The sequence below is a fragment of the Diutina rugosa genome, assembly GCF_008704595.1.
Source record: "Diutina rugosa strain CBS 613 chromosome Unknown scaffold59_size67827, whole genome shotgun sequence".
Lineage (NCBI taxonomy): Eukaryota > Fungi > Ascomycota > Pichiomycetes > Serinales > Debaryomycetaceae > Diutina > Diutina rugosa.
Window position 1 is genome coordinate 37,765 of NW_022995148.1, and position 22,505 is coordinate 60,269.

General features: G+C 55.4%; 12 protein-coding genes across 12 annotated transcripts; 6 read left to right on the forward strand and 6 right to left on the reverse strand. All coding sequences in view use genetic code 12, as the record gives it.

Annotated features, from left to right (window-relative positions):
- Positions 1–215: 215 nt before the first annotated feature.
- Positions 216–1,583, reverse strand: CPA1 (carbamoyl-phosphate synthase (glutamine-hydrolyzing); the record flags this gene model as incomplete). Its single annotated transcript, XM_034155801.1, has 1 exon — positions 216–1,583. The coding sequence occupies one exon, from the start codon at positions 1,581–1,583 to the stop codon at positions 216–218; it is 1,368 nt and encodes a 455-aa protein (XP_034012128.1).
- A 105-nt stretch (positions 1,584–1,688) lies between these two features.
- Positions 1,689–3,773, reverse strand: DIURU_003080 (ubiquitin-ubiquitin ligase; the record flags this gene model as incomplete). Its single annotated transcript, XM_034155803.1, has 1 exon — positions 1,689–3,773. One exon carries the CDS (start codon positions 3,771–3,773, stop codon positions 1,689–1,691), a length of 2,085 nt encoding a protein of 694 aa, XP_034012129.1.
- Positions 3,774–5,707: 1,934 nt separating this feature from the next.
- Positions 5,708–8,863, reverse strand: DIURU_003081 (uncharacterized protein; the record flags this gene model as incomplete). The annotated part of the gene is made up of 1 exon (XM_034155804.1): positions 5,708–8,863. One exon carries the CDS (start codon positions 8,861–8,863, stop codon positions 5,708–5,710), a length of 3,156 nt encoding a protein of 1,051 aa, XP_034012130.1.
- Positions 8,864–10,206: 1,343 nt separating this feature from the next.
- DIURU_003082 (uncharacterized protein) lies at positions 10,207–11,016 on the forward strand (the record flags this gene model as incomplete). Its single annotated transcript, XM_034155805.1, has 1 exon — positions 10,207–11,016. One exon carries the CDS (start codon positions 10,207–10,209, stop codon positions 11,014–11,016), a length of 810 nt encoding a protein of 269 aa, XP_034012131.1.
- A 300-nt stretch (positions 11,017–11,316) lies between these two features.
- On the forward strand, positions 11,317–12,627 carry DIURU_003083 (cleavage polyadenylation factor subunit; the record flags this gene model as incomplete). The annotated part of the gene is made up of 1 exon (XM_034155806.1): positions 11,317–12,627. The coding sequence occupies one exon, from the start codon at positions 11,317–11,319 to the stop codon at positions 12,625–12,627; it is 1,311 nt and encodes a 436-aa protein (XP_034012132.1).
- Positions 12,628–14,116: 1,489 nt separating this feature from the next.
- On the forward strand, positions 14,117–14,521 carry DIURU_003084 (uncharacterized protein; the record flags this gene model as incomplete). The annotated part of the gene is made up of 1 exon (XM_034155807.1): positions 14,117–14,521. The coding sequence occupies one exon, from the start codon at positions 14,117–14,119 to the stop codon at positions 14,519–14,521; it is 405 nt and encodes a 134-aa protein (XP_034012133.1).
- A 28-nt stretch (positions 14,522–14,549) lies between these two features.
- On the reverse strand, positions 14,550–15,671 carry DIURU_003085 (uncharacterized protein; the record flags this gene model as incomplete). The annotated part of the gene is made up of 1 exon (XM_034155808.1): positions 14,550–15,671. The coding sequence occupies one exon, from the start codon at positions 15,669–15,671 to the stop codon at positions 14,550–14,552; it is 1,122 nt and encodes a 373-aa protein (XP_034012134.1).
- Positions 15,672–16,070: 399 nt separating this feature from the next.
- On the forward strand, positions 16,071–16,436 carry TOA2 (transcription initiation factor IIA subunit gamma; the record flags this gene model as incomplete). The annotated part of the gene is made up of 1 exon (XM_034155809.1): positions 16,071–16,436. The coding sequence occupies one exon, from the start codon at positions 16,071–16,073 to the stop codon at positions 16,434–16,436; it is 366 nt and encodes a 121-aa protein (XP_034012135.1).
- Positions 16,437–16,516: 80 nt separating this feature from the next.
- Positions 16,517–17,833, reverse strand: HRT2 (putative methyltransferase; the record flags this gene model as incomplete). The annotated part of the gene is made up of 1 exon (XM_034155810.1): positions 16,517–17,833. The coding sequence occupies one exon, from the start codon at positions 17,831–17,833 to the stop codon at positions 16,517–16,519; it is 1,317 nt and encodes a 438-aa protein (XP_034012136.1).
- Positions 17,834–18,293: 460 nt separating this feature from the next.
- Positions 18,294–18,806, reverse strand: RPL20B (60S ribosomal protein eL20; the record flags this gene model as incomplete). The annotated part of the gene is made up of 1 exon (XM_034155811.1): positions 18,294–18,806. One exon carries the CDS (start codon positions 18,804–18,806, stop codon positions 18,294–18,296), a length of 513 nt encoding a protein of 170 aa, XP_034012137.1.
- A 1,118-nt stretch (positions 18,807–19,924) lies between these two features.
- Positions 19,925–20,968, forward strand: DIURU_003089 (uncharacterized protein; the record flags this gene model as incomplete). Its single annotated transcript, XM_034155812.1, has 1 exon — positions 19,925–20,968. The coding sequence occupies one exon, from the start codon at positions 19,925–19,927 to the stop codon at positions 20,966–20,968; it is 1,044 nt and encodes a 347-aa protein (XP_034012138.1).
- Positions 20,969–21,355: 387 nt separating this feature from the next.
- Positions 21,356–22,456, forward strand: DIURU_003090 (uncharacterized protein; the record flags this gene model as incomplete). The annotated part of the gene is made up of 1 exon (XM_034155814.1): positions 21,356–22,456. One exon carries the CDS (start codon positions 21,356–21,358, stop codon positions 22,454–22,456), a length of 1,101 nt encoding a protein of 366 aa, XP_034012139.1.
- Positions 22,457–22,505: the final 49 nt, after the last annotated feature.

Genomic DNA, 22,505 nt, shown 5'->3' on the forward strand with positions numbered 1-22,505 from the left:
GTCTATTATATACACCCTGCCATTATATACACTCTAAAAGAGATATACTAGATGCTAGGAAGGTGTGGTCGTCGCCGTCACTCAAATATCGAATATACGCTTACCGCGTTGTGGTAGAACCCACGCCTACAGAGCTTGATTGTAGATTATGGAACACTCGTGGCCACAGATCGTCTAATGATTGTATATTATAGATTACGACACGGGGGGGCCAGTTACAACACGCGCTGCTGGGGCAAGATGTCGACCAACAACGAGTTGTCGATCGCGTGTAAATTCAACCCGTTGGTGTTGCGGTAGTGGGCGATGTTGGCGAAGAACTTGTCGAAGAGGAAGCCGGTGTCCTGGGGCCCGCCTTTGGCCTCGGGGTGGAACTGGACCGAGAAGATCGGCTGCGACTTGTGGATCATGCCTTCGTTGGACAAGTCGTTGAGGTTGGTGAAGTACGGCTCCCACTCCGCGGGCAAGGTGGCGGCGTCGACGGCGTAGCCGTGGTTCTGCAGGGTGATGTGGCACTTGCCCGTGACCAAGTCGAGGGCGGGGATGTTGTGGGCACGGTTGCCGTACTTAAGCTTGACGGTGGTCGCCCCCAGCGCCAACGCCAACAACTGGTGGCCGAGGCAGATGCCGAAGATGGGAAGGTCCTTGAACTGGTCCATCGTCTGCTTCAAGTTGTGCGTCGTCTCGAGGCAGTGGGTGGGGTCGCCGGGCCCGTTGGAGATGAACACCCCGTCGAACTTCAGCGCCACCTTGTGGATGGGGTAGTCGTAAGGGAACACCGTCAACAGCGCCCCGCGTTGCACGAGACACCGCAAGATGTTTTCCTTGGCGCCACAGTCGAGGACGGCGACGTGGTAGCCTTTGGAAAACTCGGGGGGGCACGCGATGTGGAAGGGGGCCTTGGTGGTGACTTTCTGGACCAAGTTGACGGCGCCGGGGTCGTCAAAGGCGGCGTCCTCGTCGGCGTCGTACTCCTCACCAATGGTGATCTTGGCGAGCAGCGACCCTTGTTCACGGAGGTACAGCACCAACTGGCGGGTGTCGACGCCGGTGATGGCGGCGACGCCCAGGCGCTGGCACCACTGCTGGAGCGACTCGACCGCGGTCCAGTGCGAGTACTCCAAGGCGACGTCGGCGACGACGACGCCGGCGCACTGGACGGTGGGCAGCTCCATGTACTGCAACAAGTTGTAGACGTCCTTTTTCGACAGCGACGGCACCCCGTAGTTGCCGATGAGGGGCTGGGTGAAGCAGAGAATCTGGCCCTTGTACAGCGGGTCCGTCATCAGCTCGGGGTAGCCGACAAGCGACGTCGTGAACACGGCCTCCCCCAGGACGTTTTTGTTGGCGCCGAACGAGTACCCGCTGAACACGGGCCCGTCCTTGATCGTCAACGTCGCCCGGTCCAACGACCCGGTTTTGTTGGTGAACTTGGCGGCGGTGGCCAAGCGTCTGGCCACGAGTTTGGCAGAGGCGAGCATGGCAGAGGCAGTGGGGGTGGTGGAGATGAGGGAACTGGAAAAATGAGTCAGTACCGCGCTAACGTCACTAACGCCATTACCCGATTGGGAGGGATGGGTCATGTCACGTGAAATATGCGCCCGCAGTGACGTCACCGGCGATCCCAAGCCAAAGCCAATGATGAGTAGACCTACAAAAAAAATTAATGCTATCGTTTATTATGAACCTTAGGCGGGCTGGGGGGAGTAGCCGACGGTGACGGGCACTTCGCACACCATGGCGTCGCCATCACCTTTAAGCCGCACCACCACTTGGAGACAGTAGCTGCGCCCGACCAAACACGTTTGGAACGAGGGGATGACGTTGACGTTGGCCTTATTGATCACCACCAACGGCACCGTCGCCCGGAAGCGCGCGTGGCCTCCGTCGCTGGCCCACTTGTCCGGGGCCAGCGGCGTCCACGGCTGGAAGTAGCCACCAATGACGTCACGCTTGGCTCGCAACGTCCGCGCCAGCTTGAGGAACCCGCGTGTCGCCCGCGACACTTTGAGCCCCGGGTTGGCGTCGATAAACCCTTGGTACGCCTGGGCCCGTTTCTGGAGGTGGGCGAGCCCCTGATCGCTATCGGCAAAGAAGTCGCCCGATATCGCAAACGGCACCGGGAAGTCCAGGCAGTACGACCACACCACCATGTTCACCTCCACCGACGCCACCGCCGGCGGTTTCCTCCCCTCGACGCCAGTAAATGTAAGTTCAAGCGCAAGCGCCAGCGGCGCCACGGTATCGTGGTTGTAGCGCATGAGCAACGTCGGCAGACTGTAGCTGAGCATCGCCGGCACTTGCGTCACTGCCGCTTGACAAGTGCCCACTTTCGCCACCAGTTTGAGGAGACCACGCTTACTCAAGACAGTGACGGGAGCCAGCACCACCACTGGACGCGGCTTCGACGGTAGTTTAGATGTCGCCAGCGCGTCGGCACCCTCAAATAAGTGCTTATCTTTAACCTCGCCGCTGATGTGGGCGAGTTGCCGATTGATATCGTGCTCGATGGCGGCAAATTGCGCCGCGATCGCTTCCGATGTCGGTAATGCCGGCAGTGGTTCCGGCGCGGTGGGGACAAAGCGAAGAAAGTACTGTGCTTGCTTCAGAATCACGTACTGCTCGGGGTCGTCGATGTCGTGTTGCAGAAACGGGACCAGCGCCGCGTGTTTGCGGTCGATAAACTTCGCCTCGATCGTATACGAGATACTGACGTTGTCCCAGCCAAAGTCCTTAGTGAGCAACGGCGTCCCCCGCACGTCCAAGTGGCCGTAGCCCAACACTTTGTTCACTTTGATGCCGCCGGCTTTATTGTTAAACCCCGTGTGGTCGACGCCAAACAGCGGCGGGGCCGCGATGTGGGGCTCGAGCTGGGTGGGGCACACGTTGTCCAAGAGGCGGCTGGGGAAGCGGAAGGTGAAGAACTTCTTGTACTTGGTATGTGGTTGAAGCACGCGGGTCTCAGGGAGGGCGATGATGGTGCCGTCGTGGGTGTCGCGGGTGTGGGGCGGGTACTCGATCCCCGCCAGATTGGGCACCTGGATGTACCCGTACAGGGCGTGGAGGTCGTACATCCGCAAGAACTTCTTCATGAGAATCTTATGGTACTTGGCCGGTTCCCCCGCCGGCGCCGGCTCGGTGATTTTGATCAGCCCTTCCAACAGCACCGTGAAGAGGCCAAACGTCTGGGGGATGGCGGTGGTGTTGGTCACCACAAGGTAGCCGTTGACGAGGTCGCCCAGGGTGTAGTGTTTGAGGCGGGTTTCCAACTCGTTGTCGGTGTAGGGCTCGGGGATATCCTTGGTGACGAAAATCTGGATGTCGAACGGCAGCGACAGTTCCTTGGGCACCCGGTCGATGTTGTCGACGATGGAGCTGCCGTAGGCCTCGTGGAGCACCGCCACGTTGTCGTTGTGGAGCTCGATGTCCTCCTGGGTCTCCTGGTGGTCAAAGGCGGCGTACTCGTCCAAGGGGTTGGTGGCCTCGTGTGGAGGCGTGTAGGCACTGGTAGCCGCGTCAGTGCCCTCGGTCTCGTACTGGGGGGGCTTTTCCACTAAGTTCTCGGTGAACTGGTGCTCGTTGCGCTTGAGAATGGCCTGGTACATTTGGAATGACGGGAGGATGTCGTACACCTCCTTGGTCTTTGACGGGCTCGGCGACGGCCTGAGGGTGTTTTGTGACGGCGAACGGGCCGGGGGAACCTCGTTGGCATTGGCAGCGGTGGTCGGGGAGCCGTCAGGCTCGTAGGGCGGCGGGTGCCGAGTGAGGTTCATCTGGCGCTGGTGCCGCGGCGGGGGAGCGGTTGTGTATACAACTATCCCGGACCAGAGCTTGTAACTCAAGGACGAGCGAGTGGCTGAAACTTTCGTAAATAAAGTTATGGGGATTCTTCCGAAAGATGATAGGGCTATTTCCAGATCCTGATGTGGCATTCCTGTTATTACTTTACTGCATCAAAAGCTTAGTCCCAGGTTTACCCTGGTTGTATCAGAATTCCATTTTTTATATGTTCAGCGATCTTTCTACATTTAGTGTACTAAGGATGGGTTCGATAATCCGAATGAGACTCTAGATGATGATTCACGGCTCGGGGAGAGGTCGTAAATAAACAATAGTATAGCCGTGAAGGCACGGCTCTACATGACGACACGAAAAGCCGGTGGCACTGGAAACTGTTGGAGTCGAACCCACGACATACTATGAGGAAAAGAATGAATCAAAGTGTCCGATTACGCTTCAAGCTTTGAGTCACTGAATGGCGGCTGGTCCCTCACATTTCCATTGACCACATAAGCTCACTCAGGTGACTTCCGTGTGTGCTAGGTTCTTATTTGCTTACTCAAATTTTGGTTTAAATGGGTGGAATTGACCATTGCTTATCTATACCCAATGCCAATTGGTGTGGGATTTCCACCATAGTACCGCGTCCATGCCTTTCGTTACTTTCGCCATCAGTTGCTCCAGGGCCGTCAAAACACGCACCACACCTTGGCTTTAAAAATCAGACGCCATCCAAGGCAAAATCGGAATTCGCTGTCTTCAATGCAACCAGCAACCTCAAGGCAAGGCGAGATGCAGATTTCTGAGACTTGTGATAATTTTTCGTCGGTAGTTTTGATTGTAACCACGGCTGCTCTTCTATTAGATTTAGTTGTCTCTTCCATGGCTGTGTTGAATTGATTGCAAAATGCCCCCATTGCAAAGTACGCCATGATGACTGGAATCACACCGCTGCTATCAGAGAGACCACGAGAGTCTCCAGCAGAGGGCACACCGACTTCAGAGGGACGCAACAAAATGAACACCGTGGAATCATGTCAACCACAGTCATGTCAGAGGCAAACAAGCCACCGTACTCTAGTGGAGAAGTAGCCATGACCAAGCTTGAAAGTGTGAGAAGATAATAGCGGGACAGGCTCGCCATTTATGCTATTCGGCAAAACTCTCGGAGGAAAAATTTGTGGTTGACGACAAAGAATACGTTCTGCAGTTGCCATTGGTTCTCATTGTCGCCTCGTCAACGGCTCCGCCCAAGTTGAGTGCATCGTCTAGCATTTCCTTATCGCGCATATCTGTCAAGATTCTCGACGCACAAATACGACGCCTATCGTGACCACAGGAACCCCAATTCTACCCCACCCAGAAGTCGGTGTACTCGGTTAACTGGCTCACACATTTCCTTGGCGAAGTACGGGAGTGGGGGTGTTGGTGCCATTGTGGGCGAACACATAGGGAATGTGCCATTGTCGAGAACAATCGCTTATATTTTCTATGGGCAGAGGGCTGGACCCGGGCCTAGTCACTATTGTGCTTTCATAGGTCTCAATGTGCGTCGTCCTCGTCAATTGTTTCAAAGTCTGTTATACAGTATGTTTACGTGAGCTTTTCCCCTCGACTTAGCGAAGGCTGCTCTCAGTGTCAGGTAAGACTCACCTGGTCATATTAACTTATCGGACGCAATTTTGTTTTCGAAACTGTTTGTATAAGTCATGACATCTACATAGTGAACCCACTTTATCCTTCTCCTAACTCCTGTGATCATTGTCAATATGAAGGAATCTGGACTTCATCATTTGTCAATGATATTATTCAAATGATAAACTCTACATTAATGTCATTACTAGTTAATCTCAAATTCGTCTCCCAAGATGAATTTCAGCTCAAAGAGACCATCCATGGTACTTTTCAAATTTATATTAGATATCGATTATTGATCAAGGGACATGCCCACGTCCGCCAACCACCGGAAATACTCCTGGCTGACGTCGTTGACGGTGACGATATCGTAGCCCCCATCCAGCTTCCGCCGGAGCCACTTGTCGTCGTCGTCGCTGAACCCCTTGAGGCAATTGAGAATGATGAGATACAACTCGACGATCTTCAACTTGAAGTTGTCGACGTCTGGGGTGCCTTCAAGCGACAGCCGCTCGAGGCGGAACCGGGTGATGAACATGTACAACAGCTCGACGGCGCCGCGCTTGTCGGCGAGCTGGTCGTCGATGGTGCCGTGGCTAAAGTTGTCGGCGGTCAGGGCGCCAAACAACCGCCACAGGTAAAGGTATTGGTAGATAGTCAAGCATGCCAGAAGCGCCAACTCGTTGTTGGCAAGCTTCAACAAAATGTCGTCAATGAGCGAAAAGTTGGCGCGGTACACCTGGTTGCGGTTCGGGGCAAACAACACCGCGATCGCCCGGTGGGTGACTAAGTGCTTGACGAAGCGAGTAAATAATTGCTCGTGGCGGGGGTCCTGGGGCAGAAGCAGCGCGAGCGCCAGATACACCGAGTCGTAGTCGTCGAGACGGAGGGCGAGGTCAAACTGGGTGGCGTACAAGTCGTTCAGCGGCTCTGGCGACGCCGCAATGGCTTTGGTTTCAAAAGTGAGCGCCACCGCGGTGTAACGTTTGGCCTCAATGGCCGGCGAGTCCAGGTCGCGGGCAAGCTGGGAGAGCGCCTGGTAGTAGGCGCTGGCGTCGTTGGTAGCAGCGCCCGTCACCATAAGGTCCACCGCTGGTTTCAACGTGGCGTTGACCACGAGCAGGTCGCGCAATTTATCGGCGTCGTCGGCCAGTAACGCCACAGGGTCATCCAATATGTCGGCAAACCGGTCGGGATCGCCGGTGAGGAGGTAGACAAGGGCCACAAGCACTTTGCCCACGGGCGAATCAGGGGCCAACTGGTCGAGTAACCGGTCGCGCACGTATTTGGCCTCGCCGGCGTTGACGAGCTCGATGACGACGTCGACCACCCAGTTGGACAGCAGCATCACCGTGCCCACAATATAGTCGAAGGCGTCGTTGAACCGGCGGTGACGCACCATCCACCCAAGCTTGGGGTGGCGATTGACCACTGCCGGCCACACCACCGAGTAGCGGAGCTGGTTGAGGTGGCGGCGCTCGATCTTAGCCCCCGGAGGATCGCGGGTGAGACAGGTGTCGATGGTGGCGGTGAGCAGGGCGTGGCGGTGGAGCCAGGTGAGGATCTGGTTCAAGTAGGCGATGACGTCGGCGGAGGGGTCCATCATGAGGAATACCACCACAAGCTCGCCAAGCACTTTGCTATGGGCGCGAGCGATCAGTTTAAACGCCATGAGCGTCGCCTGCTTAATAATCGGTGAAATCAGGCTGCTGTTGCGATGGTCCTGGTCGAGAATGGGCACCGTCGGCTGCTCCACAAGCTGGTTGAGGAGAGTAATGACGTTGTCGACGTTTTCCACCGCGGCGACGACGGCGCCGGTGTCGACTGCCGGCGGCAAGAGCGCAAATAATGGCGCGATATCGGCGGCGGTGACGTGGCGAAGGCGCATAAACAGGTGAACGACGCGATGGACGGTGGCTGGCGACACTTCGGCGACAACCTCTGCGAGCACCGGTGCGAGCCCCCCAAGCAGCGACTCAGGCAGTTCCCAGCGGTGGGCGGGGCGGAACACCCCTAACCCCAGGTCGGCGTGCACCGCGAACGCCTGGTGGCCGTCGTGGCCCACCGCCAACAGCTCGCGCGTCATCTTGGCGTACTCGTCGCAGAGCCCCGCCAATGTCATCCACGGCAGCGGCGATGACGGGAGCAGCGCCACCACCGCGCGGGCACGGCGCCGGAGCAGCAGCAGCAGCGGCGGGTCGGCGCCGTGGTGGCGGCACACCACTCTGAGGGCAGTGTCGACGACGTGGGGCGAGAACAGCCCCAGGTTGAGGATATAGTGTTTAGCAGCAGCGTCGTCGGTCACCAAGGGTGCCGGGAGCGCGACGTCGTCGATGGCGCCGATATCGACCAGCTCGGGCGTCACCGTCACCCGCTGGAGCCGCAGCGCCGTGTTGTTCTTCCAGAGAATGTCAAACACAAACTGCTCGCGGGCCTCGGTGACGATAAAGTCCTGGACAAACCACATCGGCGCCGCTGGCGCCGGGGAGAAGCGGAGCGCCGGCACGAGGGCGCCGGTGGTGGCGTCGACGACGACGAACTCGACCCGGTCGGCAGCCAGCGTGTAGGCGACAGCCACGTGGTTACCGACGGCGCGGAGAACGTGGGCGGCGGTGGGGGCGAGCCCGGGGGCGTCGTTGCCGAGCTCAACGGGCGGGTGGGCCTCGCCGTGGCGCTCGAGGTGCCAGAACTGAAGGGTTTTCGCCACCAGCACCAGCACCACCTGGCCGTTGGCCGTAGTCACCGCATCCACCACTGCCGCCAGCAGCACCCCGTCGACGGTGGTGGCGGCGCGCGGCGCCGGGCGCCACCACTTAAGCGGGTTCAACAGCGCCGGGCCGGGCGCCGGCGCCGATTCCATCGTAAACACGTCGCAGTCGCCAAAGAGGTGCGGGCGCCGGAAGTGGAGCAACTGACCGTCGCGGAGGGCCACTAAGAGATTGGACGAGTCGAGCAGGTGGAGGGTAAACGGCGCCAGCGTGAGCTCGAACGAGTACGGCACCAGCACGTGGCCCCACTGGGGGAACCGCTCCAACTGGTAGGCAAACGGCAGCAGGTCGACGACAAACAGCTCCATCAGCAATTTGAGGGTGATAAGCAAGTACTCGCTGTCGATGGCGTTGACAACGACGGCGTTGTCGTCAAACAGCACCGCGATCAACCCTGGGGCGACGGCGTTGGCCAATTCGACCACGAGCCGCTGGTGGGCAACGCCGAAGTTGTTGTCGCCCCACACCAACGGCGTGAGCTCGAGCTGGTGGCGGGTGAGCCGCCAGCTCACCTGGTGGATGAGCAGCGCCGCCCCCGCCGCGGGGACGGCGACGACGCCGCCGGCGACGGCGAGGGCCTGGTCAAAGTCGGGGGAGGCCTGGCGCGGCGTCCCCACCGGTAGCCGGATGCTGTGGGCCGGATACAGCGCCGGGAGGGTGTCACTGGTCGCGAACCCCATGGATGGTGATGAGTGCGTGGGATGCGCTTTGGTAGGCACTAACAACAAAAGAACGCCAAAACGGCGCCAGGGAAAGAGGGAGCTTTTTTGGGGAAGGGGGAGAGGGGGAGGAGGGAAGTTCCAGAGGAGAGAGCAAAAGAAGATATTGGGGTAGAATTACACTGTAAATATCAGGACGAAGGGATTGGCACCGTCAGGAGTCGATCGCGAGGGGTACGGCAGTGGTGCGAGTATGGTTGTGTGGTGGTAGTGATCGTGTGGTAGAGGTGCGAAATCTTCAACAATCTGTAAAATTGTTGACTACGACCAAGGAGTCAATTAAAACACACATTGGGTGTTAAGATTGGTGGTATCCGCCAAATGATGTCATGTAGTGGTTTACAATGCCAATAGTAGCCGTCAATAATGCCTCCGGTCCCCTCCCCGTCTGCATTGTTGCCACCGACGACGCGTCGTCTCGTCAACCAAGCCCCCCACTCCACATAAACATTCCCGGGTGACACTGCATTAGAAGGCTGGTGCTAATTTGGTGATGGCTCTACGATAATTCGACAGATAGTTAGGGCCTGTTTTAGTCTAGTTGGAAATGCTCGTGGTCGCCTACGCCATACAAACCGCTTACGATGACATTATTTTCCAGACTAAACACATAGACGATCGAGACCATCGCGGGGCACGTGAGGGGAAACAGGTCAGGCATGCCTCGTCAGCGGGGCCCCAGGCTGTTACCAACCCCTCCGAGAACAAACCGTAGACGCCGCTCCACCCGGTGTATAAATACAGAGGGTGTGCCCCCCCCCCACCCAAATCCGTGCCATTGAAACCAGGACGGGGGATGAAATTGACGAGGCTATGAAATCATGAGCTTCGGTTGAACCGATGACGCCACTCGGGCTGGGTCCCGCCTGGTGAGGCCGACCTTATTTCGAATATCTCACTATGATGCCACTCAAATTACTGTTGTACGTTTTCTTTTGTTTTCTTTTTAGTTTTTTTATAGTTTTTTTTTGCTCTGATTGAACACATACGAAATACACGGAAGCTTATTCAATGACACTGTAGATACTTTTGCAAATCGTCTCGCACGGGGTGTCACCGAGATTGTCCTGATAACGCCCTTTATCAACAAATTTGTTCTGTGCGCGGAAGGCAGGGTACCTTAAAGGGGGCGGCAGGCGATTAAGCGACACACCTCGGGTGGATACACCAGCGACACCAGCTACACCGCAGATAGCGTTCCCCTCTCCATCACCACTGTTTGTTGCCACCCATTAATAACAATTGGGCCAGCGCACAACGTGGTGCACACCCCCTATCAACGACTGATCATCCCTTGCGCCGCCATGCTCCCCATGACCAGCTTGACGCTGATGTTGGACACGGAGTTCGGCAACCTCAGACTATCCAATGCCGACACTGTCGCCGACGGAGCCCTCGTCCTCTTCAAGCCGTCTGCTGCCGACGACGTTGCGCCGCCAGCCCCGAAATGGAGTCCCAGTGGGGCCACCTCCACCGCGTTAGTGAGACTACACCGGAAAACGCCCAAACCCAGAAGTGGCCATGTCGCCAGGGCCATGGTGAAGCTTCCCCAGCCGCAGCCACCGCAGGAGCTGGACTTGAAGCGGTGTAAGACCCATTACGGGGTGCAGACGACCAAGCGAGGCGAGCTTTGTTTCCAACGGAGAGAGCAGCGGCGGATCGGCTTCGCCACGAGTGAGAGGCAAGAATTGCCGCCCGTGCCTCAGTTGGTGTACTTCACGTTTACATGCCCCACAGTGTTCCCCCGCAATTGGGGCCCCGTACCCGCGTACATCCTGACGCCCCAGGGCCCGGTGCGTGTCCCCACCGCTGTCCCCACCTCCGACTTTACCTTGGAGTGTGCCACGCCGTCCCTGAGTGCATTTAAACCCACGCTCATCAACTTTTCGCTGCTGCGCGTCCCGCCGTCGGTTCTGCCGTCGGTCCTGCCGTCGGTCCCGCCGCCGAAACCGCCGCCGAAGCCGCTGCCGGCTGCCAGTGCCGCCAATGTCTCCAGCGTGCCGTTGTCGTCGAAGGAGGTCACCACGGATGCCCGCCGTCGCATCGTCGTCCCCAAACTGGTTTTGGGACGCAAGTACGTGGTGAAGCTAGACCACGAGGTGTACCCAAAGTAGCGTGATTACATTGATTCAACTAGACACCACAGACACGACCATAACATCATCCTCTCCCATGGAAATAGCCTCGTAAATATAGTGATGCACGGGTGCGATCGCCTCGCCGAAGGGTCGCTCCATTCCACCAGCTTCCACCGCCACCACCGCTTTAAAAACTGGTTCACGGAAAATATAGCTTTTCAACAAACCATAACAATCCCTAACAGTCCCATAGATCGTGAGAGTGTCGAGTATCTCGTCGTCGAGAGACAGCTACCACCACACCATACATCGCGCGACTCGCACCGTTAGCCCGCCATGTCCTCGGTCGTCTACTACCGGTTTCTCCACCAGAAGGTGCGGCTGGTGATCCATTTCGACGGGACGTCGATCCTGGTGTTTGACCTCAAACGCGAGATCATCATTGCCAACCAGCTCGGGCTGGGCGTCGACTTCAACCTCAAGCTCTACCACCTGGAAAACCCCAGTCTCGAGTACGAGCTCGACACCGACATCATCCCCCGCTCCACCTATGTCCTCGTCAAACGCAGCCCGTCACACACTCGGGGGGGTCGGTTCAACAACGCCCTGCGCTACGTCAGCGGCAAGCCTCGCATCAAGCGGGTGCCGATGGCTCTGGCGGCGACGACTGCCCCCACCGTCGGCGCCGTCGCCGACGAGAACATGAGCGAAGAGGACCGCATCAAGATGATGTTTGCGGACCAGCTGAACGCGTGGGCCAGCGCCCAGGACGAGTTGGCCCAGCACAAAGTCATCCACTACAGCCACGCCGCCCCTGGCGCCGCGGCGGCTGGCGGCGCCCGCAAGGACGATATCCCCCCGCCAGGGTACATCTGCTACCGGTGCGGCAAGAAGGACCACTGGATGAAGAATTGTCCCCTGATCGCCGACCCCAACTTCGAGAATAAGAAGATTTTGCGCACGACGGGTATCCCGAAGTCGTTGCTTCGAACGATTAATAAGGACGACTTCAACGAGGACAACCTCACCAAAAACGAGAACGGCGAGTTGTTCGACAAGGACGGCAACGCCATCTTGGTCACCGAGGACGGCGACTACGCCATCGCCGTCGCCGACTCCAAGACGTGGAAAACGTACCAGGAGAAACAGCAGAACGCCGCCGCCAAGCAGAAGCGAGAGTTCGACAACAAGATCATCGCCTGCGTCGAACAAGACAAAAAGTTACAGTTTCTCGACCCCCTCCAGCCGGAGCCGACGCTTCTACGCACCCCCATCGTCACCACGCCCTGCTGCCCCACCCCCGACAAAGTGAACAAGCTTAAGAATATCTACTACCACCAGCCGGACTTGGAGCAGACCCTCATTGAAAACGACTTCACCTGCCCCAATTGCGGGGCCGAAGACATCTTCATCGACCTGTTGGTGCCGGCCCCGCAATTGGAGAGCGACCTCGCCCACTACATCGACGAGAAACAGAAGGAACTCGACATCGCCGACCCCGCCAGCCGCAAACGCGAGCGGGACGACAGCCCCGACCCCGACGACCCCGACAGCAAGCGCGCTAAAGGCGACGACTACCCGATGAATAACATGCCGTTTATGCCGTTCCCGATGTTTATGCCCCCTCCCCCGCCTCAGTATAAGTAATGATATAACATATTTGCTAGCGATTTTCGTAAACCCGTCAACCCCTCGAGTTTGCACCCTAATACCCCTGGCGGTCGAGTTACCCTACCGTGCCTGCACATAGTCGCGAGGGCTGGCTCATCGCACCATTTAACCTCGAGAAAAATTTCCTCTCGTATACCTCGAATACCAGTAAGTTTGATGATGACAAAACAACAACCTTTTACAAACTAGAGTCTATGACTGCGGAATGGTTAGAAATGTTAGCAAATGCCCTGACATAAACTAACAATTGAAGGAGAAATGGCGTCCCCGACCTCACTGGGAAAGCCTAAGGGTCCTCGGGGTTGTTCTTGGACCACCCGCCACGTTCTATACCGGGGAGATTATGATGACTGAACAAAAACAAAGCTGGAATTACTGGCTGAATCTCTATGATTGATAAGTTTTTGCACCATACGCTCCTGAGTCGACCTCGGTATGAGAGTGGAGGGTGGGGCCGAGCCCAACCGCGGGTGCCTGTGACGTGGCAGTAGTAAGTACGAGGAGGAACCATTGCACTGGGCACTGACCTGGATGAGTGACACTGCATTATGGAGGGCCTCAGAAACCCATCCGCGACTGAGTACTAACGATAGAGGTATGTCTAATGATGATATTTCTAGATGACGAGTCTGATTCGGGCTTCCCGCTGAAGAGACTTTTTTTTCAATAACCATTCATGCTTTACTGATATGACTAACAATTACAGATGGTGCTACCACCAACGCAAATCCCCACATTTTGGTTTGGCAATTTTCCGATCCACGCGGGTCCCAGGTGACATGATGAGATTGACATAAAACAATGACAAGCATATGTCTGAGGTTCACGCAGAAGACACCGTCAATTCTGATCCTAACCTGGCCCCGCCCCGCGTGTATTGGGACGTTGACAAACCCGTCGCCGGAAATCACACTTTGCGGGGTTGAACGCCGCCAGTGTGAGTTCGGTGCCGGGGGAGAGCGGGTTGTCGTTTATGATGATCACACCACACTTTTCACGACGGTCTACTGTGGCGGGGACTGTTAATCCCCGCTTCTGATGATAAACTAGGCCTTGACCGGCCGTGGTTCCTGACAACGACCCCGCTCTGGTCACCGTAGAATAATCGCCCTCACGCCCCGGGTGGCGAGTGCAGGCGCACTCCCCCCCGCGGTGGCGGGTGCGATTGAATAGCACGCCTTCGGTGATGACGACAATACCTTTGTTTTAGGTGGAGGCACCCCCGGTGATACTTAAAAACAATTCGATTTGCATGTCAGTCTGAGAGCAGCGTCCCCCTCGTAGTATCCGACCGATTTCCTTCTCTTTGAAACCGTTGACACGTCTCGCCCAATTTGGCTATCGTAGTGTTCGATTTTTCTCATTCTCGTAATTTTTGAATTTTTTTTTTTTTTTTCCGTTGGCAGCTGCGCCGCACCATAAGTTTCCATAGTCCCCGCAAGCCACAACAACCCACCGACGACCCATGAGCAAAAGACGAAGTGTCCGCCGAGACGCGTACACCAACCGGCGCAACGAGCTTGTGGCCACCTACGCGCTGTTTATCCCCAAGCTCCACGCCATTGAGATCGCCGACAACGACGACGGCCTCGTCAACGCCTACTCGTGGTTCGTCGTCTACGAGGGCATGTACTACCGCTTCCTCGCCTTCGAGCTGTACCTCGAGAACAGCGAGACGGCGTTGACCAAACACGAGCAGGACGCCCTCCACGCGTTGAAGCGCCGCGTCCGCAACCTCGAGGTGAGGATGCTGCCGGTGCTCGAACGACTATGCACCGAGGTGCCGTCGTTGCTTAAGCTACGCCACGAGCTCAAAGAGAACGCGCGCGAGGGCGGCAAGATCGCCGCCCACAAGCGGTTGAAGGAATAGCGCCCGTCGACTTACTATTGAACACTATTTATCCGATGTTGCCCTTGATGTTCCCCGCCCCTTTCGGGTTGGCGTCCTTCCAGTCGTCCCACGCCCGCTGTTCCCGCTCCTCGTCCAGATCGTACTCGTCGCTGTCGACCTCCTGTTTCATTCCGTTGGGGTCTTCGGCGGCCATCTTGCCGTTTTTAAGCTCCCAGTCCAAGTACTCCTCCACCGTCATCAGCGGGAGCACCTGACCGGTGCCAAACACTTTCAGCTTAAGTTGGTTGCGGTCCAGAGTGATGGTGAAGGGACGGAGAATCTTCCCCTGGCGGGAAAGGAGATCGCCGGGGGTGGCGTGGTGGCTGATGGACTCGACGCGCGGGGTGTACCCAGTGGGGTCTTCGGGTGCCGACGGCTGCTGCTGCTGCTGCTGTAGTTGTTGCTTGCTCGAGACGTCGGCGTGGTCGGGGATGTTACCGAGCACTTCCAACTCCATCGCCACCAGCTCTAAGTTGGAAAAGGCATTGAGGATATGGTACTGGATCTGGTCCAAAAACACCTGGCGCACCACCAGCTCGTCCAAATTGCCGAACGACTCGTCGCCGGGCTTATAGTAATCGTCAAGAATGTTGAGCTTAGCCTCAAGTTGCCGCGCCTGTTTGTAGTTGTCGATCTTTTGCTGGCGTCGCGCCATCGGGTTGGCGGGCCCTGCCAACTCCGCCGCCAGCGGGTCGTACAGCAGTTTGAACGAGTCTATGCGCCGCTGTTGGTCCTGGTTAAGTAGGTGGTAGTTCAGACACTCGATAAGAAACCTCACGTAGAGCCGTTTGGCGGTGGCGAGGGCCGCCGGCTTCTGGGCGACGCCGGCGTCAGTGCCGGTGGCGAGATTCACCATCAATTGGCTCGCCACCCGGGCCCCGTAGTAGGGGCAATTGAGGAAGGGGAGATACGACGTCGTCACCTCATCGATCCCCTCGTTATCACTGAAGAGATGGAGGCGGTCGATGATTTGCCCCACGAGAGCAAACTCCTGGTACAAGTCCCACAACCGTTTCTGGGCCTCGGGGGTGTCCTGACGCCCGCTCGGGTGGTCGATAAGCTCACGGAAGACGCGGGTATCTCTAAGGAACCGTTCGCCCACGGTGAGGTTGGAGAGATCGTCCGCCATTATCGTCCTAAGCAAGGGTCACCGATCGGGCGCGTGAAGGGTACAAGTCGTGGCCGACGCCTTAAAAGAAAGCAATGTTCTACTAATTAATGAATGTATCAGGCATCGGAGGAATGAGATAGTTGCACTACAATTCTATTTTCTTGCTATTTCAATAGATTGGTGGAATGGAAACGTCACCTATACCAGGGGGACTATAGCCCGCACGGCTTATACTATATACCTCGTTGAAAGTGATGAACATCCCGTTAACAAATATCATATACTTAAAACCATTAATATAGATCAGATTCAACTTTGAACACCCGATAAATGGTGAAGAATGTCCAAGTTGTCTTGGTGCTGGAGCACGTGACCTTATAAATAGTTTTTTCCGTGGCGAATCCGACGGTACGGGCCATGTCGACAACATCGTACTACGAGCTCTACCGGCGGCTGACGATTGGCTCGACGTTGACCGACGCCCTCGACACCCTCATCAGCGACGAGAAGATCCAGCCCCAGTTGGCCATCCGCATTCTCCAGAACTTCGACCGCATCATCTCCGAGCAGTTGAAGCAGGACGCGGGGATCGCCAAGCTGAGACTCACGTTCAAAGGGAACTTGGACACCTACCGGTTTTGCGACGACGTGTGGACGTTCATCATCAAGAAAGTGATCATCAAAATGACGGACTCGCTGGGCGAAGGCTCGGGTGATAACGAGATCATGGTGGACAAGTTCAAGATCGTCGCCTGCAACTCGCGCAAGGCAAGCGACCAGTAGTATTGGATATATACCCGATATACCCTCTATAGTCACGACCTAATGTACAAAATATCGTCAGGCTCAAGTAGATTTATTGTCTATACCTTATTGGCGTCGCCGGGGCTGAACTCGATCACGGCCCACTTGCCCAGCGCCACCCAGAAGTGGCCGTCGTGGCCCATGGCGGTGTACTTGTTGGCGATCTCTTGCCACTGGCCGGGGGCCAACCCCACCACCACGTCGGCTTTGCAGGTGCGGAGGGCGACGACGGGGAGCTTCGACGACGCCAACTGCTGGATGGCGGTGGTGAACGGTGTCGTCGGGTCCCAGTGGCGGTCACCCGTCAATTTGCGATAGTTTAAGTCGCCCTTGAAGATAATCAAGTTCGACTCGAGCAAGTCCTCGTACAAGTCGTTGGCCTCGGGGAGGTGCCAGAAGCTCAAGTCGAGGGTCCAGAACGGGTGGTGGTCGACTTTAAGCTGACCCCGATCAAGGTACTGGCGGAGGGTGTGCTGCAAGGTGGTCAACTCGGGGTCGGGGGGGAAGAAGTCGGCGTCGCCCAACTGGTGCAACAACAGGTCGACGTCCTTGGGCATGGTGTCCGACACAAACCACGGGATCTCTTTACAGTGGAGGTGGACCTCGGTGGCGATGTTGGTGGACAATAAGCACACGCTGAGACACAAGTCGGCCAACAACTCGAACCCGGAGTTGTCGAGGACGATGTCGATTCTCCCTGGGGGCTTCAGCCGCACCTGGCGCCACACGGCGTCGATGTCGTTGACCAAGATGTTCTGCTCGTTCTGTTTCCGCACCTGTTTCCCTTGGAGCAGCTTGATCTCGTCGATGGTGGTGCCCCCGGCCAAAAGCGACAAGTCGGTGGCGTTACCCCAAAGCGAGATGTCGATGAACTCGCGGAACACGAGGGCAAGGGCGTCGTCGTCGAGCGGGGCGGTGTCGAGGTGGTTGACGTGTTTGGCGAGCTCGGCCACCCCCGCGGCCAGCTGTCTGAACGTCGAGTCTTTAAGGCGGCTAAAGATGTCGACGTTGGCGTGTAACCGGAGGTTAAGCGCCTCGATCATCGCGTACAAGTGGCACTCGAGGTAGAGCCACGGCCCCGTCTGCCACGTCAATTGCCGCTGGCGGTTGAGGCTGGCAAGCGAGTGGTTGTAGGTGGCGAGCAGGGGGTTGGCGGCGACGTCGGCGTCGGTGAACGGCGCCACGGTGGCGTCGGCGTTGATCTGGTCCAAAATCAGCTCGAGCCCGGCGATGTACGCGGCGCGGACGGGAGCACCGACGACACTCTCGGCGTCGGCAATCGCCTGGGTGAGGATCTTGGGCCATCTCGAGCGGGCGGTCGAGTAGCCAAACGACTTGGGGTCGTCGTTGTAGTAGTAGTCGGGGACGGCGGTCATACACTAAGGGGCCGCGCTCCCCCGAAAACGCAAGCCAAAATAGACACCACGCCAGAGCCTTAAATAATGTCAATGGCGAGACATTTGTGCCTGACACACCCTGGTTTACGATGAAGGAGTGGTTTAGTGGTTGGCTTAATCGACCTAGGCTTTGCAAGATGATGTTAACGAGGATTTGATTAGTCGCTCGATACTCGCAAGCGCCCGATCAAGTAGATCGGGGTGTTTCCACGTTTATGGGGGCCGTTGATCGTGGTAAAAACAAAGTACTGTTTTGAGGGTTGACTATCAGTCAACTCAGCTTCGGGGCGGGTCCCGTGAGAAGATATCTGGGATACTATGACCTGGACCTTTCGAGAAGCTGACTGGAAGCGTGGGGAGGACTACAAATTGTTACACGGGGGTGCGATACTAGCTTCCTTTATTCCTTTCTATTACTTTTCATTAATATACACCAAGCTTAGTAGAAGGTCGAGGGGGTCTTGTAAGCGTACAAGTTCTTGTTCTTGACCACACGGTGGGGCAAGGGGAACTTGAGGTCCTTGGCCACCAATTGCTTGACGTATTGTCTCTTGATGTCGTCGACGTTTTCGATTTCCACCACCTTCAAGATGTGGATCGATCTGAAACGGGCACGGTGACGCGCCGCCAAGTCCTGGTACATGGTGGCGACGGCGCCGGCACGGGTGACGTCACGGTACTCCTTGTACATGTTGTGGGTACCCGATCTCGAGTCGTATCTGATCCAGATGCCGAAGGTCTTCACCTTGGTGGGCTTGTCTTCCGAGATCTCGTTCAACGACACGATTTCACCCGAGGCGGGCTTCACCTTGTGCAACTGTCTCATGAAGTACCAGTAACGCGAGCGGGCGACGGTGGGGTTCTTGGCGAAGATGCGCAAGCGGTAGAGCTTGGGCTCGGGTTCGGATTCGGTGGGGAGCCGTCTCCCAATCACGGCATATTCGTGCATCATATTGTGAGTGGTTGAAAGGTGGGTGGGTTGGTGAAAGAGTTTTTCACAACTGGCAGCGGATGGGGATGCTCGCGCGCGCAGGTAAAAAGCACGTGACTAGGGTTGGCGCCCTAGACGATCAACCGACTAATAACCCCACCGGGGCCCACCGCCTAAAATAACTAAGCCGTCGATGGGAATAACGTCAGTTCAACGCAATCATCGCCTCCCGTCATGGTTATAAGTTTCCGTTAGCTGGCCGCCTAGTTGGTGGTTACCTGTCTCAGCACCCTTGAAGTCACGTGACCTTAGCCTCACTCACCCTCACCATCTCCAGAAATCCACCCATCATCAGTAATATGACGTATAATGGGTTTCGTCCTCAGGTCCAGTAGGAGCGTCATTGCCATCTTTAGGTTCACAGAAATGAGTCCGTCGTTGCTTGAATCAACAAAGACGCTAATAGCATGAGCTTGTAGAATGAAAAGGAGGGTGCAACGTTAACCACAGTGGCATCGTTGATAGGGAAAACCAACTGGCATCTTGTTAAAGGCTCATCTACTAGTACACTTAGTGAAATGAGCACGATCAGAGGAGTGTCTTACCGTGAAGAGTATGATTGGTTAGATGATCACATTTTTCGAGAAATTTGGAAATTATCGACACCAGTAGAAGTCTGAGTATCACGTCCGCTCAGCTATCAGAAGAAGTGTTTACGCAGGATATGTGGAATCTATAGCGGTGAGTGATAATCGAATCATCCCTCGATGAAGCGTAATTCTAATAGCTCATCAATATACGTTTCACTGCAAGTATACTAAGATCATTGTGGTGAGAAGAAGGACGTGGCGCGCGTCTCGCTAAAGTATCACGCAGATTTCGATCACAACACACAATCCGCTTCCCTGCCACCAAGCATTATTGATGTCGAAGCCTCCACTTTGATGAGGCTTGCTCGACGATCAATAAAAAGACCAAGAATATTGTGACACACAATCATGCCGTGGGGCAATAAAAAAAAGGGAAGTGGAGAGTATGCAAGCTTTTGACTAAAGAAACTCGAAACATCCACCCGCCTCCCCAACTTACTTGGTTGATTTTTGCCACCCCATTCTTCGTTGCTGTTGATACCGAAGGATATGGCAAAGAGAGCCAAGTCTGTTTCCTTCGAAAGTGACTCCGACTATAGCGCTGACGATAGTCGACCAGCCCTCACGGGATTACAGCTTCTTCAATTGGCCCAGTCAGCTGATACGCCCGACGTGCAATTACAGGTGGAGGTGGAGACGCTAGTGGACAACCATTTGTTCATTGCGCCCCACAGACACCTGATTAAGTACTTTGTGAAGGCACTTATTGAGTTGTTTAAGCGCCACCCCTCGGAGGAGCTCTCGGTGCAGTTGTTAAACTTGGTGAATTTATTCAGCCAGCGGAAAGTGCTCACCGCAGTTCCCGAAGACGACTTTCAGGAGCTTGTGCGGCTGATTGTGCCCTTGACCGGTTTCCTCTCCAGTCGCTTGGCGGCCACCGCCATCCTTAACCTTTGGTTGGGCTTTCCCGAAGAGGTAGCGGAGGCATTGTTGAGCAGAGATTCGAAGGTGTCGCCGTACGTGGCCAACGCGGTGTTGCCTCGACTTTTGTCTGGCGAAGTCGACATATCGTCGAAGAGTGCCATCGGCAAAGTTGCCGAGTTGATGACAATAGCGCTGACCGATGTACCGGCGGAACCCTTGACGTTGGTGGAAGAACACCGCAGAAAGTTGCCTCGTAAAGTGAGGAAGGCATTACACGCAAAGTTGTTTAACCCTAGCGAGACTCCGGAGAAGACGCCAACCCCGCCTCACGCTACCACCTCCGGCGAAACTATCTCCAATGTATTGTCTCTGCCCTTGCCACGGCCGCTATTAACCACTACAATCGAGGAGGTGGCTTATAAGCAAAGCCCGAGACGGACTCCGACTATCAAAAGCGACTTAACGCCAGCAAAGCGACTGGGATTGATGCTGCGTAGTGGCGTATTGCCAGCTAAACGGCACAAGCCGTCAGCTTCTCAGAAGAGACCTAAAATGACCTTCGCTGAATTGATGGAGCGGGCGAAACTTGTGCCCCCAACCTTGGACAACTCGCCCTTCTCGGAAATCACCTATGATGAAGACAGCGATGATGACGCCCTCAACAGATGATGAGTAAAATTTTGAACCTTGACGACTTACTGAGACTGATGTTTTCGCATTGTTATCTAAACTAGCAAATAATGTCACACACACCGAAGAAGTAACTCCAACTTCATACACACTGATGCTGCTGTAAATCGAACGTTGATAGCCTGGGGAATATCAATACGTTCGTGTGTAGTTGTTGACGTTCAACATGCTTTTCGCATTCTGGTATTCTCAGCCTATACTCTCACCCGAAGGATAGCGACAACTAGAACCAGATCGCAAGCGATCAAAGCTGTGCTAAGTACCAATGAGTTGCTGACAACTAACCGTCACGGAGGGTTCGTTCAATTTTTCCGTGACCTTTATTGCCTATAAGATAATCTGGTCAAATTCCAAGTACCACCATTTATGGCTAGAGAAGAAATTCCCGTCAATCCCAACAGGAGCTTCGACTTCATAAAAAAGCTCCCCAGTGAACTCATTGAAGAGTTCTTTTGCCTGCTCCCCAAAAATTTGGTTTGGGATGTGTTGAACTCTTCAAACCAATTTCTTCCAGAATTCAACCCACCGCACATTTCTGAGCCTTGGTACCGGCGTCTTGAAATTGAACGCTGGCTCTTGAGTCTGGTGTACGTGTACCGCGACTTTGAACCGAGTTTAAATTGGTATAACGACGAATTGCAGCGGTGGTTATTGCTCTCTAAGAGCCAATACGGCGAAATAATACACCAATGTGTTGAGTGGCCATATGGAGTTGTGCTTTTCCTTGGTAGTCGTTTCGTGTTATTGAATCATACGAGAAACCGCCGGCGTACAATCCGGGCTGACCAGTACTGGCTCCACCCTGACAAGGGGGGGAATGTATGTGCAATTGGCCTTCCCTTGAGATCAAACCAGCACTTTTCACGGCTAACTTTGGATAGCTACACCTTTGACGGTTCCGTCTCTACCAACCATAGGGTGGACAGTTTGCAACTCAATGGGCGTCACCCTCATCTTGATCGGGTGATCGATCTCAGTTCTGTGAAGCAGTTGTCTGTGTTAACCCCCCGTCGTAATGGTATAAAAGTTTTTGAATATGCTTCCAAATTCACGCTGTTGAAGGATTTGTTTGTGTATAGTCCTGTTGCACCTGAAATTATAGAGGCATTTTCCAAGACTGTAACCCGCTTGGTATGGGTAATGGACTACCTCAACCATGACAAAATTGCCGAAATTGCGGCCAAATTCAGCCTACTTACGTATTGTGAGGTTACCGAACGTGTGGGATACTACAACTGGCCCCGCATCTGGCTTCAGCCGGGCGGGTGGCCGGGCGGGTGGAGATCAGCACGACTTTTGATCTCTATGGTATTAAGGGAGTTTGAAAAGCACCAATTTGCACAACTCAAAACCTTAGTGCTACTTGACTACCCGCTCCGTGTCGTTCGGCGTGAGGGGGGTTGGATAGCCACCGAAGATGTTGAAACTGGTCAAACGATCACAAGCTTAATACTTAGGGGCAGCTGATGTAGCCGGTGTATTTTGGGTTTGCCAACTTGGTGAATCAAAAAAACAA